The sequence below is a fragment of the Chelonoidis abingdonii genome, chromosome 2 (genome assembly GCF_003597395.2).
Source record: "Chelonoidis abingdonii isolate Lonesome George chromosome 2, CheloAbing_2.0, whole genome shotgun sequence".
Taxonomy (NCBI): domain Eukaryota; kingdom Metazoa; phylum Chordata; order Testudines; family Testudinidae; genus Chelonoidis; species Chelonoidis abingdonii.
Genome location: NC_133770.1, coordinates 65,570,499 through 65,585,849, shown reverse-complemented (window position 1 = coordinate 65,585,849; position 15,351 = coordinate 65,570,499). Strand labels below are relative to the sequence as shown.

General features: G+C 45.6%; 1 protein-coding gene across 1 annotated transcript in view; it reads left to right on the top strand.

The window, feature by feature from the left end:
• The first annotated feature begins 9,517 nt into the window (after positions 1 to 9,517).
• The window catches only part of SPMIP4 (sperm microtubule inner protein 4), a 41,730-nt gene continuing 35,896 nt past the window's right edge, over positions 9,518 to 15,351 (top strand). The window contains exon 1 of the mRNA XM_032773895.2: positions 9,518 to 9,651. Coding sequence (XP_032629786.1) covers positions 9,518 to 9,651 — 134 coding nt within the window. The remainder of the gene's footprint in view (positions 9,652 to 15,351) is intronic.

Below are 15,351 nucleotides of genomic sequence, written 5' to 3'. Positions count from 1 at the left end.
GTAATTGAGAAAACTATCCGTCCACTTACCGTTCCCCCTCCCTCTCGCTCCACCCAGACTTTTCTCGTCGGGCAATGAAACCTCCCTAGAGGACTGACTGAGGTGCAATCTCTTTTAACTCATTTTCACGAATAACCAGAAGCATGTCTCCTTATTCCACAAAGTAGACAAACCCCAAATACAAGGAAACAGAGATGATCCTAATCGCGCTCTTGTCCCCCCTCCACCATACTCTCCTTGGCTGCTGCCGAGCTTTACCTCCGGTAGATCTACACACAGAGCAATCCCTCCCCTCTGTTCCTTATGCTACCCAAGAGAGAAACTCTCCAAACTAAAGTCTATCTTAAAATAAGAAACTTATTATTAATAAAAGCAAAAAGGAACGAATAAGACCCAATCAGAATATTAGAAACTCGCTTCAAAGAGAGCAATTACAGGGTATGCTTATAATAAATCATGAATAAACAGTCTGATTCAAAAAGAATATCCAATTTAAACCCAATTCCAGCAAGTTCACACAAATGGTAAATACAAAAACAAATCATAATAAAAGCCTAATTGTCTTGCTACCTTTTCACTACGGACAACTTGGGAACAGAAAGTGACAGAAAGAAGCTTTGATGATAGAAAAAAAAGCGTCTTTCCCTCTCTTCCCTCATAGCCGAGAGAAAACAAAACAGAGCGAACAAAGCCAAACACACCCAGAAGTTCCCTCCCTCACTTTGAAAAATCCGGTTTCCTGATTGGTCCTCTGGTCAAGTGTTTTGTTCCCTTTGTTAACCCTTTACAGGTAAAAGAAACATTAACCCTTAGCTATCTGTTTATGACAGGCTACCCCTCTGATACTTGAGCTAAAACAGTTGTTGTTAACTCTTGTGATTTTATCGTAAGTCTCACAACGTTAGGTGATTTTGTGAAGTCCCAGCTCCTGGAGGAAGGTTGTTAAGTGGAAATCTCAGCCTTCATTGTAACAAAAAAAGTAACCTTCTAGTCCACCTAGTTGCAGAGAGGTCATGTGACTCATGTGCAATGCCAGAAGGTAAATATAAAGCACCGAACATTATTTTTTTAAGATCTCATAAAATTTTAGGCCAATCTCATGATTTGCAGAGCCTGGCATGATTTTTGAACCCTTGGGGTTGGCAATATTGTAAATGGGGGAGGTCTTCAGCAACAGGAATGAGAATCTGGGGGGAGGGAATGGGGGAGCAGAGAGAAAAGGGGAATGTGAAAGGTCCTTTGGCCCCACCATAGGGGGTAGAGACTGTGCTGTTCCCTACTGGGGCTTCTACATAGATTCTGGGATTGAGGCCCAATTCCTCTTGCTGAGAATTCCCCATGGACTAGAGAGGCTTGGGAGTGGGGGCTGCTGCCCCCAGCCAGAGATTTCCTCCCAGATAATGGGGATTTGGAAGGGACCCTGCTGCCCCTGTTGGACAATAGGGCCTTGGTGGGACCCAGTGTATATGTGTGGGGGAGAAGGATTCCCCATGGACAACAGGCCTTGAGACCCTGTGTGTGAGGGGGCACCAGAAGACCAGTGTTTTTCTACCTTTTTTCATTTGCAGACTCCTAAAAAATTTCAAATGGTGCAGACCTCTTTGGAAATCTTAGACAGTCTACAGACCCCAAGGGGTCTGAAGGCCACAGGTTGAAAACCACTGCCATAGACAACAGGACTGTGAGTGTTGTGGGCTTCCCCATAGAGAATAGAACCTTGGGGGAAACTGTGAGTGTTAGAGGACTTCCTATAGACAACAGGACTTCGAGGGTCCCTGTTAGTGTTGGAGATTCCCCAGGAACAATAGGGCCTTTGGGAATCCTGTGAATGTTGACGGTGGGTTCTCTTAAGGTGACCACCTTTCCAAACGGATAAGCAAGACACAAGCAGCAGCCCCAACCCCCTCCATAGCCTCATCCCCAGTCCCTCCTCTTCCTCCAAAATCCTGACCCCAGGCCAGGCTGGATGATGGAGCCAGGCCTTGCTAAGAGCCACCCAGGAGCTTGGGCTGCTGTGTGGCATCTCAGACCCTCCACCTGCCCTGAGTGGAAGGCCAGGGTACCCAAGAGCAGCCCCCGGCCAGTGTCCCCAGCCCCCAGGACGTGCCACCTAGGGCAGGTGAATAATCTGGGAATCCGCACAGTGGCCCTGGCTCCCTGGGCGGCTTTCTCTACTGCCCAGCTCCAGCTTCTGGCTGGGCCAGGGTTAATGTCTTGGAGGGAAGAGGAGGAGCATGGGGTGGGGCCTCATGGCAAGGGGGGACCTAAGGCACACCTCACCCCCAACAGCAAAAGGCTGGCACCGCCCCTGAGCCTCAGGCACCTGCAGAGTGGCACTGCAGGGAATTTGGGACATTTGCTGTTCCAGAGTCATTCAGCCCCCAGAACCAGGACTTGAAATGTACCTTTTGGATCTGTCCTGCCTAATTAGGGACAGAGACAATAGGGCCTTGGGAGGAAACTGTTAGGGAATTTCCTCAGGGACAATAGGACCTTGGGGGGGACATTGAGTGTAGGGGGATTTTCCCAGGGACAACAGGGCCTTGGGAAGACACTGAGTGCTGTTGGGTTCCCCAGGGACAATAGGGCCTGGGGGACGGGGCAGCTGCCCTGCTGGGGTTGGATTTCCCATGGACAATGGAGCCTGGAGGAGTCAGACGGGGATTCCCCCTCTGTGGGCGGGAGCGTGATGCTAATTCCATCACGCGCTATTATTGAGGTGCACTCCCGGGTTACCGCCCCCGCTCCTCAGCGAGTGACATGGGACTGAGTACCAGCTTCCCGCTTTCTCGCCGGGTTCCTTGCCTGCCCGTCAATAACAAATCTTTGATTCTGATTGGCCGTAGTGGCTCACCGCGTTGAAATCTGATTGGATTCTTCCACTAGGGAAGGCGGGTTCTGGGAGAGTTGAGGGGGCGGGCCGGCTGGGCGGGCTCTGACGCCTGTGAGCCGAATGGGTCCCAAGGATGGTGCGTCACAGCGGGTGCTGCTGAGGTTTCCAGCCTGCCAGGTGGCGGGCTCGGTGCCGGGGACCTGAGGCCGCACGACGAGGGGTGGGGGAAGTGGGAATGGGGCTGGTGCTTTTGATTCGGGTAAGAGGCTGGGCGGGGCTAACGATCTAGGGGCCGGGTGCTATGGGCTGTTGCTGTGGGACTGTCAGTCACGGAGCCCAGGCTGAGTGTAGCGCAGGGTGGGGCATGGTAGCACGAGCCTGCGTATAGTAAGGTTGTGAGTGACCAGTCTTCACAGTGGGGAGAAGTGAGCATGTGGTAGCCCGTGCGAGGCACGTAAGTACACTTCATACAGTTCCCCAGAAAAGACATGGGGGTTAGACACACTGAGTGGTAGAGCTAGGGTCCATTTCTAGTAAGTGGGGACCAGATTTTTCCCCCAACGGTAATTCAGACTCAGAAACTTTTACCTGATCATTACAGACTTGTTGCACCAGTATTGGAGGAGAATCAGGCCCCTGTTTCTCACCTCTTTGCAAATTTCAAAGCAACAAGGACTCTGTAACTATGATCATTGGTTCCTTTGCAAAGTGGTAGTAATGAATCTCATGTTTCAACGTGGGGTCACTCACAGTAGTAGTCAAGTAGGTCCTCATGCATGAATGCTAAACAGAAGTGCACACACCAAATCAGTCTGCACACCAAGCACTCCCTACATGTATTACAGGAGAATTTTTTTCAGCTTTTCTTTGAAGCTTACCATATCTGCTACCATCTGAAGAAAGATCTCAAACTATGAATCTGATGTGGCAGTTCTTATACTATATATCTAGTCCATAAGACAGACAAAAATAATATATTGTAAAAGTTGTCTAGACACATGAGAAGCACTAATGTTTTTCACAAAGAAGAGTGAAATATTTGGTTCTCATTAACTTCCAGTAATGCTGAAATAAGAGAGGACATGTTGATAAAAATAAACCCCACAATAACCCTTGTTAAATTGAAGTTTAGGTTGGTAGACATATGTCTGTGGTGTGAATGCATATTGCTTTTCAAGAACATTAGTGTTAAAACCTCTGAAAGAGGAGAAAATCAGAAAATGCAGTTACAATTGCACCTCTCAAACCAGGCATCCTAACTGCCCCCAACAATACCAGTGTAACATATTCCCCCTGTGTTACATATAGAGTATCAAAAATGGGGGTCATAGAACACAGGTTTAGTAATTCATCTCACACACATCTCAGTAAGCATGATGATTTGAGCACGAAATATTACTCTTTTTCCTGTATGTTCTCTGATAGTATTGTTTGGGCAGAGACAGCTAGCTCTGTGTCTAGTGACCCTTGGTTGATTGGTTACTATATGGAGTCAGAGCCTAATCCTGTCAGATACTCAGCGCCTTCAGCAGCTCAGAAGAATTGGCCCTTAAAGAAGGGTGATGAATGATTGCCTTCAGTACCCTGTATGTCTAATCAGGAATTTGTACAGTACACATACAAGCGAGGAGCAAAGTTTAAGGGATCTCTTCCCCCCGCACTTCTTTGTGAATTCCTGACATCTGAGTTGGGCAGCCCTACTAATGTACGCTTCCTTAGGAGAGCAGTCCATCTCCTGTGGAGCTTAGGAGGTGTGCAGCACTATGGCATTGCCTGGATAAGTGCCTCTGCAGAGCCTTCTAACATTTCCAGGAACCCCACAAAGTCTCCCTGGGGTCTTATGCTTGTCCCGTGAGCCCTAGGAGTGTGATAGAGTAAGAAGGTAGAACATTCCTGGGGTACAAAGAGCACAGTTGAACAGCTGAGGAGCAGCACAGTGTTGCTAGAGAAGATGGGGAAGCAGCGCATACGTGTCTTATGTAACATGCAAAGCTCCTGCTATATTCACCAGCAGAAGTTCCTTCTGATAATGGGTGGAGAAGGTGAAGAAACTCTTCTGCTTTCCAACCCCCATGTCCTCTCCCCTTGTGCCTGAGCTGCTCCTTTCCAGCCTGGATCCCTCTGCTCCCCAGAGTTCCCCCATTCCGCATAGCAAGAAACACTCACTTCCCCTCATGTCTGCCATAGCCCCAACTTCTCTGATCCCCACCTAGAGATATGGTCTCCCTCAAGTTCTCATACTCTGCATATATCCTCTCTCCTCCCCATGTCCCCTTTCAGATGCCTTCTCCCCTTGTGAACCGCACATCCAGTGGTTGGGGGGCTTCCAAGAGCATAGGGTGCAGATGGGGAAAGTGTGTTTGGCAGAGTTTAGGTGTGCAGAAGGTGGAAGAGGGGAAACCAGGGCCATCCTTAGGACTTATGGTGCCCTAGGCAAGATTATTAAACTGGTGCCCCCGTGCCTGTCTTGCTCTTAGCAACACAAACATAAGCTTACAGTACTGGAAAACTTGCCACATGCATGTTATTAAAACCAGTTTAACTTAATTAAGCACACTGTAATGCTGATGGACTAGCACTAAAAGAATAACACACTTAAGACAAAACTCTGATATTAGACACAGATGATGCAAATAAATCATGTTTTTAAATTTGTACACATTTTATTGAAATACTTCCGTATGAAGAAAGGTATAGAAAAAGACGGATAGTTTTTAATTAAAACACACAATACTTCTGGCTATATTTTAGGCTCAAATCAGAATAATGCAATCATAATGACAATACGACAAAGTGGATGATGTATCGAATGCAAGAATTAGCGAGATCAAAGTGTTCACTACCGACTCATTGTGAAACAGAATTAATTTTTATAATGAGCTTTAGTATTTGAAAGAACCCGTCTCCTAATGCTGTAGAATGTAGTAGAAATACGACGCGCGGTGTTCTGGTGAAAACTGGACAAATGTCCATCCACTGATTTCGGGCAACAACTTCAATTTTTGTACGTTATTATGTCGGGGTGATCAGTATCCAACGCGATCCGCAAGGGGGGGGGGGCGCTCATGCACCCACTTAACTAGGCGCGAGGGCGGACGCAAGATTGGCATCAATTCGGGCAGACCGTGATACACGCACCACGGGATCCTAAATACTGGCGCCCGCGCAAACTGAAAAAGGATTGGGGATCAGAGCCCGACCCGGGACTCCCAGTCACTAGTCTGCCTCACTAACGGGGACCCATCCTTTCCCCGACAGACCCCATGAGGGGAGAGAAACAACGGCATCGCAACCGGAGTCCCTAATTTGTCCCGACACCTCACAAATACCTGACCCGTGCCGACCCGACAGCTCAAGACCACCACACCTTAAGCTCTAAGAACAGAAGGGCCAAGCCCACAACTGCCTAAGCTACTGGCACTTGTCATTTAGTTGCCTGTTTTCCTATTTAGGTTGAAATTAGTTCCCCATCATGCCCGCTGCAGCTGAGTGAGAGGGAACCCATGCCGAACAGTGGACTTGAGAGTGGCTCAGCCGAGGGGTCTCAGCAGTCGGTCTGGCCTGCTGCAGAAGACGCAGCCGCTGCAGCCCAGGGATTTCTGGGCCCCAGGCCGATAGTGGGTGCTAGAGAAAGGGGCCGGTAGTCGGGCTCTGGGTGCCGGAAAGTGAGGGAGACAGCAATGAACCGGAAACCCCGAACAGTGGCGGGCCTGAGCGCTAACGCCTCAGGTCGCTTGCAGCTGCCATCAAACCCGAAATCACTCGCAATAGTGCACCTTTGAGCACAGTGTTGCCAATCCGGTATGCGCGACCTGCTCTATACGACGATTAGTAAGCGAGATGAGCATATTAACAGTTGTTGCGAGGGCTTCGATTTAGCAGTAACAGGGCTAAGAAAAGTCAGTAACATATTTTGTTTCCTCGATGAAACGGCCAAAACCCCACGACTCGATAACCAAACACTGTCACTAAATCACTGTCACACTTAATTATTCTGTTTTGGCTAAAGATACTTGAATTTTTAAAAAAACAATATTGAAATGGGATTCAGGATTTATAGCAAGAATGTTGCAAACCAAGTCCGTTAAATAATCAATCTAAAATGCAACATCGAGTACTGACTTATCATGGCTGGCTACAACCCCCAGCCTATGCTGTCAAACAGCTGCCAGTGAGGAGGAGAAGGTGGAAAAAAACAGCAGGACCGACAAAATCCAACGCTCTGGGTGCAAGAGTGGCAACAGCAGCGCAAACCCTCAGGTCACATCACAACGCCGATGGCACCACCACCAGCCTTAACGGACCAGGTGAAGTTAGCACAGCATCTGATCTCTAAAGGACGGGGCAAAACCCATTGGAACCACAGCCAACTCAATCCTGCCCTGTAATTTTTACATTACGCTGTGTCAGCTCCCCCCGAGAGATGGATCTCTGGCAGCCTGCCAGCCCTTGGAGAGGCGCTCCCCAGCTAGGGTGGCCCAGACCCAGATGCACTGATTTATAGGAGCAGTCCTGATATTTGGGATTTGTTCTATATGAGGCACCCATTTACCCCACCTAGAGTGACCAGACAGAAATGTGAAAAAAAAAATAAAAAAAAACTCAGGACAGGGATGGGGGGGGGGGGGTAAAAGGAAGCCTTATACCGAAATACAGGCCCAAAATTGGGACGCAATATAAATTACGGGATATCTGATATAACTGTACCCCAATCACCTATCCGCATTATTTCCACACCATCATGGCACCCCCAGCCAATTACGAATCGCCCATGTGTGACAATCCAATCCTCAGCGGACGCCGAGGAAGGGTGATTACTTCACTTTCATGTCTCAGCAAGGCAGGCTCAGCCAGCCTCCTCCCCTCACCTATGCCCCCAACACCCGCACCCAACCCAGCCCTGACGGAGCGGGATGGGGGGAGAGAGAGAGGAGCTCCTGGGGCGTAAGGGAGAAGAGTGGGCAGCATTGGGGAGCAGGTTGGGGAAAGAATGGATGTTATGGGGGACAACAAAGGATACTGGTTCCAGAGCCACAGAGCCTGCCTCACCTCACCTCAGCCGGGGGGAAAGAGTCACACTCACAGGTGAGCTCCTTCCCCAACCCTTACCCCCTCCCCTTCCCAGAGACCCCAGCAGCCAATCCCCTCCCTCAGACTGTGCAGCATTCTGCTCTCTCTAGGACCCAGCAGCCCTGCTCTTACATGCTCCACGACTTCCTGTCTGTCTGGGCTGCCTGCAGAGTGGTGCCCCCAGGCAGAGTGAGGCCCTACGCATCTGCGTATTCTGCCTATGCCTGAGGACGGCCCTGGGGGAAACACTAGTGTCTCCCAGCCTTCTGCACCCAATGAACCTTCTGTTAGTTGGGGGGAGGGCTCATAAGGTGGAGAAGGGAGGGAATGCTAGAGCTTCCTCCATCTTGTCCTTTTGAACTTCTGCTGAGTACCTCCACCCTGGCATTGGTCTTGGGTTAAAGGGCATGGGAACATCAGGAGAGAGGGGATCTTTTGAGAGGCATGAGGATTCTGCCAGGAGCAGTAGACTCCAGGTGGGGAGAGGACACTCATGTAGTTTATGATGCAGAAAGGGGGGAAGGACTTGTTGGTTTTCAGAGGGGATTTCTGCTCTGTGAGCCACAGGAGCTTCATTGGAGCTGGGAAGCACAAGTGCTTGCTTCCTGCCATTTTCTCCTGCATGCCTGAGTTGCTCCTATGAAATTAGTGTCATAGTGCTTTTCTCTCTGTAAATGACTGCACAAGGTTCTAGGCAGTGGAGAATCCTGTATGTATTCTGTAACATCACCTTTCATCCCAAAGTGCTTTCCATGCTCTATAGTCTATACTGGGGTAGGCAACCTATGGCAAGCGAGCCAAAAGCAGCATGAGAGTTGATTTTCAGTGGCACTCACACTGCCTAGGTCCTGGCCACCGTTCCAGGGGGCTCTGCATTTTAATTCAATTTTAAATGAAGCTTCTTAAACATTTTAAAACCTTATTTACTTTACATACAACAATAGTTTAGTTATATATTATAGACTTAGAGAAATTGACCTTCTAAAAACGTTAAAATGTATTACTGGCACGCAAAACCTTAAATTAGAGTGAATAAATGAAGACTCGTCATGCCACTTTTGAAAGATTGCCGACCCCGATCTATAAGGTATGTTCAGCATCACTGAAATGCAGGGTGCAAAATGCCTTCCACTCAGCACATTGCACAGAAGTAATAGGAGGAAACGCTTGGCAGGGGAGCAAACTCCTGTTGTGAAATGTGTCATGGGATCATTAATGTCTATACACAGCAAACAACACTTTGGATTTTAAGAGTAAAAGTGAAAAATAACGACTGTATCTTTTCAGTCCATATTCCATGGGAAGATTTTCTTTTCCCTGCCATTTGGTGAAAATGTATTTCTAGCTATTGTTCATTAGTTGAATAAAGCCATAGTGCTATACCTCTGTCTATAAACAATCTTTTTGTTCTTGTTTTACATTATAATCTGATACAAGGGATCAGTTACAGTATCAAAGTGGCCACTGTTTCCTCGCTGAAAGGTATAAGAGTTCAGCAGAAGCTACCCATGTTACTTGCTCAGACTGTATCCAGATGGACTGACTAATTCTTTTGATGATTTAATCTTTTATCCATGTAGCTTCCCTGCAGACCTCAACGCACAAATATGAAGCATGGAACTGTTACACGGCCTGCCATACTACTATAGAGAAAGGGAGGGAACAGACATATTATCAAAAACCTTAGAGTCTAATGAGGCACTGACTCCGCTGCAAATTCCTTCACGCCCAACTGTGTCCCAAGATAGGTAAGAAATAGCTACTAAAGGAAAATGTGTTTTGCTGAAAATTTTAAAGTTTTGGCACCAAACTCTGCTCCCACTTACACCAATGCAACACCATTGCTTTCAATGAAGTTACAAAATTTGGCCCTAAATATCTGTATCTATAAAATAGATTGCATAGGTTGAATTTTTGTGGCTTGCCATAAATTCTGTAACAAAACTGTCTTACTCAGTCAGTATTTTACAGAGACAAATTATGGGGCAAATTATAGCCTTAGTTGGGGTGCCACACAAAACAGAATTTGTCTCTATAATTCTAGAAAGTCATACATCTCAGCTGCTCATTATTTAGGACAGTGATCCTTTTTCGATCCTCATTTCTCACCTTTACACATTTTGTACTGTTCCTCTACATAATATTTTATCTATAGAAATTGGAAACTAAATTATAGTTCCCATATCACTTAGGTCTTTGTGTTTTACTAGTTTTCATTGAGTTTGTCCTGTGAAAGCTAGCATCTCCTATTAAGTCTTCAGCAGAAGCATATCTGATGTAATTGGATTATTCCTGTCTGTCAAACTGTATGCTGAGTCATCTGATTGAGGTATCTTCCCTAGTCAAGGTGCTGGCTGTTTCACTATCATCATGGCTTGCATTGTAAACGTGTAATGTTCTAGAAGGTTAGATGAATCTGCCTATGAAATGTTATAATGGCTGACATACTTAAAATCTAGGAGAATTATAGGCCTTATCCAAATCCCATTGAATTCAGAGGAAAGACACCCATTGTTTGGACAGTGCCCCACAATAGGATGAGTTGGCTGGGCACAAAGGCCAAAAAACTAAGGGCACACAGACTATAAAAGCAAGTAATGTTTACTGTTAAAAATAAGCACCATTTTTAGTTCCCTTCTACACTACAAAACATTACAATGCTGAAGCATAGAAAAGAAACATGATCATGACCCCAGCCATGTTATAATACCTCATTTTCTGTGGATAGAAAAAACTATGTTGTGTCCACACTAAGGGACCATGAGTCAAATTCTCTGCTGAGATAGATGTGCAGACTTCACTGAACTCAGTAGAGCTACACCCATTATACCAGAAAAGAATTTGGCACCAAGTCTTAGCCTAGATATCAATCAGGGTTGTAATACAGTTTTTTTTTTTAAATGGTGCAAATAGGTATTTTCTGACAAGAAAAAAAAAATCTTAGAAAATGGTTGGCCTCAACTATTTTAAATAATACGTAATAAATCTGAATTTTAATCATTATTAAAAGTCTGCTCTCTTTACTGTGTTGAACTTCATGTATATTAATATATGTACTATACGTCTATTGCAGCTGAGTAGTTTTAGTGTACTGTTATCTATGGTTAATGTTTGTCACCAATGTTTGGGTTAATAAGCTGCCTCTAAATACTCTAAGGCTGTGTTTGTATGTTTACCGTAACTAATGGACAAATCATATCCCCCTAGAAACCAGAACCTGAGGATTTCCTTTTGTGATGAAATAATCAGTTTCAGTAATGGTGTACTGGGCATTAAATAGGGTTAATTCAGTGTTGTTGTATAAATTCAGTGGATAAATGGACACAAAGCAGGTCTTTATAGGCAGAGTTGGTAGTGCTGTCTATAGATCAGGTTGGCTGACACTTGCCATTGTATGACCCTGTTCTCAGTTGCTTATATCTTTGCCAAACTTTAGCCATTTGGTCTAAAATTTTCCATGCCAAGGTGTCTTCCTCAGGCTGATTTTTTTTTTTGGCAAATTAGAGAAAAATATGATGTTTTGTCCATGTTAAAAAAAATTATTTCAGCCACTTCATTGAGAAGCTCTATCACAGCCATGTTTTGGAGCAGGAACTTGAAATTTGGTAAGAAAGGTCACCTTGCTGTTACTATGGGGGGGAAAAGTCCAAATTCGGCCAAGTTATAAGCCTTTGAAAAGTTTTACTTTGTGCATGCTCATAAAGACTTATTAGCAGGGCCAGCTCTGGCCTTTTTGCTGCCCCAAGCCAAACAAAAAACAAAAACACCTGGGAAGCGGCCGGATTGCCGAAGCAAAAAAAAAAACAAAAGCAAATCTGCGGGGCGGCTGGAGCGGCAGAGCAAAAAAAACTGTGCAGGGCGACCGGAGCATGAGTGCTGGGGGACTCTCGGCACTGCAGACGTGCCCCGGGCAACGGTGGGGAGGGGGAGGGAGAGAGAAAGGGGGGGCAGGGCTTCTACCACACTGCCTGTCGGGAGGGCTCCGCTCCGGTCAGCAGGGAGGGAAGGACACGGGCTGCCCTGCCAGGCTTGCTATAGACCTGGCACCAGCTGGGGTAGACGGAGGGCACCGCCTACTCCCAGCAAGGCGCTCCCCTCTTCCACGCTGCCGCCCCCTACAGGGCGGCCAGAGCTGCGAACCAAAAAGTAAAAAACCTGAGGGGCGGCCGAAGTGGAGAAGCAAAAAAATAAATAAATAAAGGATTCGAGTGAATGCTGCCCCTTAGAATCTGCTGCCCCAAGCATGAGCTTGCTTGGCTGGTGCCTGGAGCCGGCTCTCCTTATTAGAGTATGGCAGCTGAAGTCTCTGAAGATTCTCTCTGTACTGGGCGTACTCTACCCTGGAGCAGTGGGGGCAGAGCAGGACTTTCCTGACAGTTGCTCCTTCCAGCTGATGCAGGCTGCTGAGGTGCTGGGCATTGGAGCTAAGAGCATCTCCTCCCTCCCTCTCCCCTCCCCCTGGCACCCAAGTAGCCTAACTCAGATGCAGAGGAGACCAGGGGAGGTGGAGGGGCAGCACAGCACAGGGAGAAGAATTGGGTTGGGAGCTGCGTGAGGGGAGGAAGACGTGGGGCTGAAGGAAGGGAGACAGGGACTGACAGCCTGTGAGGGGGGAACAGGGACTGGTAACCACTGTGGGGTGGGGGAGACAAATCAGATGAGGAGTTGGGGCCGTGTGGGAAGACTGGGAAAAGTAGAGTGAGACTGGGAGCAAGCTAAAGACTGAAATTGGATGAGGAGATTGAAATTGGCCGGGGAAGGTGCCTGGCGGAGAAGCTGGGATGAGGAGTCTTTGCTTACATGGGCACATACTATTTCTTCCACAGGATGCCTGCTACTTTATTCCACCCTCCTCGGGTTCTGCACTCAGCACAGCTCACTGACCCCCAAAATCAGGCCCTGTAGAGCTACAAGTGGAGTGATGGGTCTGGTGCAGGCATAAAAGTGCAGTCTCTGATTGCTCTTAACATACTCCTCTTGATTTTCATATTAAAGCACAAACTGTATCATAATGCATATGCCCCTCATATGCATCTCAGTGTATAAGTTACACTAGTTTTGCATACCCACTGGACTGATTCACCACCCCCTTTCAACAGTGCAAATTGGACATAAAAGGCTGTCAGTGTGAATGACACCCGGGGCCAGGGCCCTAATCCTACCCCAGACAGACTCACCACCAACACACCTTCCTGCAGCACTTGGGTTTCCCTCAGAGATCTCAGTTTCAAGTATGGCTCAAGTCAGAACCTGTTTTGTTTATGAGATTCGATGAGCTCACACCAGAAAACAAGAGAAATTTTCAGGCAAAAATACAATTTAAATAAACAATGCACTAGTAAACTGATGGCTGACTTGGCAATTTCATTTGATCAAAAGCAAGGAAAGTAATTTTTAGTTCTATGGGTTACTTTTCCAGAACTTGACAATTACAATTTAATATAATTCTAGAATCATTGAAATCAAGAAGGGAAAATCCCTGTTAAGCCATCTAGTTCATTTCTCTGCTGGTGCAGGATTGTTTCCTACTCTACATCAGTTTGTCCAGTATAGTTTTAGTTTAATATTCTCTTGCAGAGACACAGTTTTGTTGTGTCCTTGAAAACCATAATCCCATTGGATTGATATTAACTATAACTGTTCCTTTGTTTGAAAAATCGTAAGTAGAAGCTTAACAAAGCCCTGTTTGGTTCAGTGGGCAATCAGATTCATGTATCTTTGTGTGCCATGTTTGTCTTTTCTGTCTTGGGTTAAGTGGTTGTTCTGCATCTTAATAACAGGTAGATAGAAGTCAGCATGAATGATTCATTAATGTTCATTTAGGTTCAGTTTACCACCTACTGACATGGCCAGCATACACAGTGATTTGATATCTGGCTTCTAATTCTCAGGGGAAAAACAAAACCTTAGACAGAGCTGTTCAAAAATTAGATGCTAACGTTCATTCAACTATTAAATATAGAAAAATGCTCTGATAACCCACAGGGTTCTGATAAGTGCGGAGGGTTATTTTAATTTGTTCTGCAAGATAAACTCATTGCCTCATGAAGTTGCATCATGTTCTGACACGATGTCATGAAGGGAGATGAGAAATTCTGGGAAATAAGTGATGCTACGGAGCTGGACTGCCAGGGAATGATGTGTGGTGAAGACCAAAGTATAGGCTTTCTGTACTGATGGCTCTGGTCTCCCAGAGATCTCCCCTACCCTTCCGGGATCATACAGATGCCTAGGAATCTTCCAGGTTTCTAGTCAGCATCTCGTGGCCTTTCCTAATTGGATGATTTGAGGGAATTTCTTCAAGGGAATCTTGCAGAAATTTTTCTCCCTCAAAGCCTCCTCCCAGTTTAAATGTGCAAGGGGGCAATTTGGCCCTTATATTACAAGGTACTGTATGCCCGACTGAACTTTCTGTGGTTTCACTGCGATCCTGTGCACTTTGGGAAGAATATCAGTTCCCTTTGGAAAGCACTTAAAATTTCTTTATTTGGGAGTGCTGAGATGTTTAAAAACTCTTTGCAGCTATTTTCCACTTCTGCGAAGCACTGATTGCTTTTTATTCTCCCCATGTTTGTGTATTTTATTCCATCAGCAAATAAGTACACTATGTTCTTACTATTTCTATGGTGCTCTTCATCAGAAGATTGCAACATAATGTATAAACATTAGTTACTTAAGCCTAATAAATAAGCTCTGAGTTAAATCAGGATTATTATTACCTGTTTACAGGTGGACAAACCAAGGCACATCAAGATTAAGTGAGGTGCTCAAAGTTACATAATAATTGGCCTGTTTCTCCTGCCATTCACCATGGTGTAACTCCGGTGATTTTAGTGATGTTATTTCTGAATCACCAGTTTACGACCAGATCCACACTAGGAGCGTTTTGTGGTATACTGCTACAGTATGCTATACCAGCAAAGCGCTGCTAGTGTGGACAAAGCTTATACCAGCAAAATTGTGCTTTTGCCAGCATAGTTTATTCCAGCATCCCTCCCACAACACCTCCCCAAGTGATATACTGGCAAAAGGGCATCTTTGCCAGTATAACTCCATCTATGCTAGGGGCTTTTGCCAGCAATATCAGTCACAATCAGGGTGGATAGAAATCAATTATTTTTCTTGAAAAAATGTAAAAAAGCAGATTTCTTAAATTTAATTTTTTTAATTTTGTTATTTAAATTATAAGAAGTTTTTTTTTGAAAAAATAAACCTGCTTAAAATGGCATTGAATTTAACACAAAATATGTTAGACCTAAACTTATACTAATTTTGTAAATCATTTAAATAAAAATAAATATGCTGAATCTATGAGCCTCTGTTCACAACTTTGATTTAAAGGCTGCCTTTCTACGTAAAGAAAGAATCAGGGGAAAAACATCCAACTTTTGAGACCAAGTTTTATAAATATGGCATAATAGGACAGCCTAAGTAACTTATGAGACCGT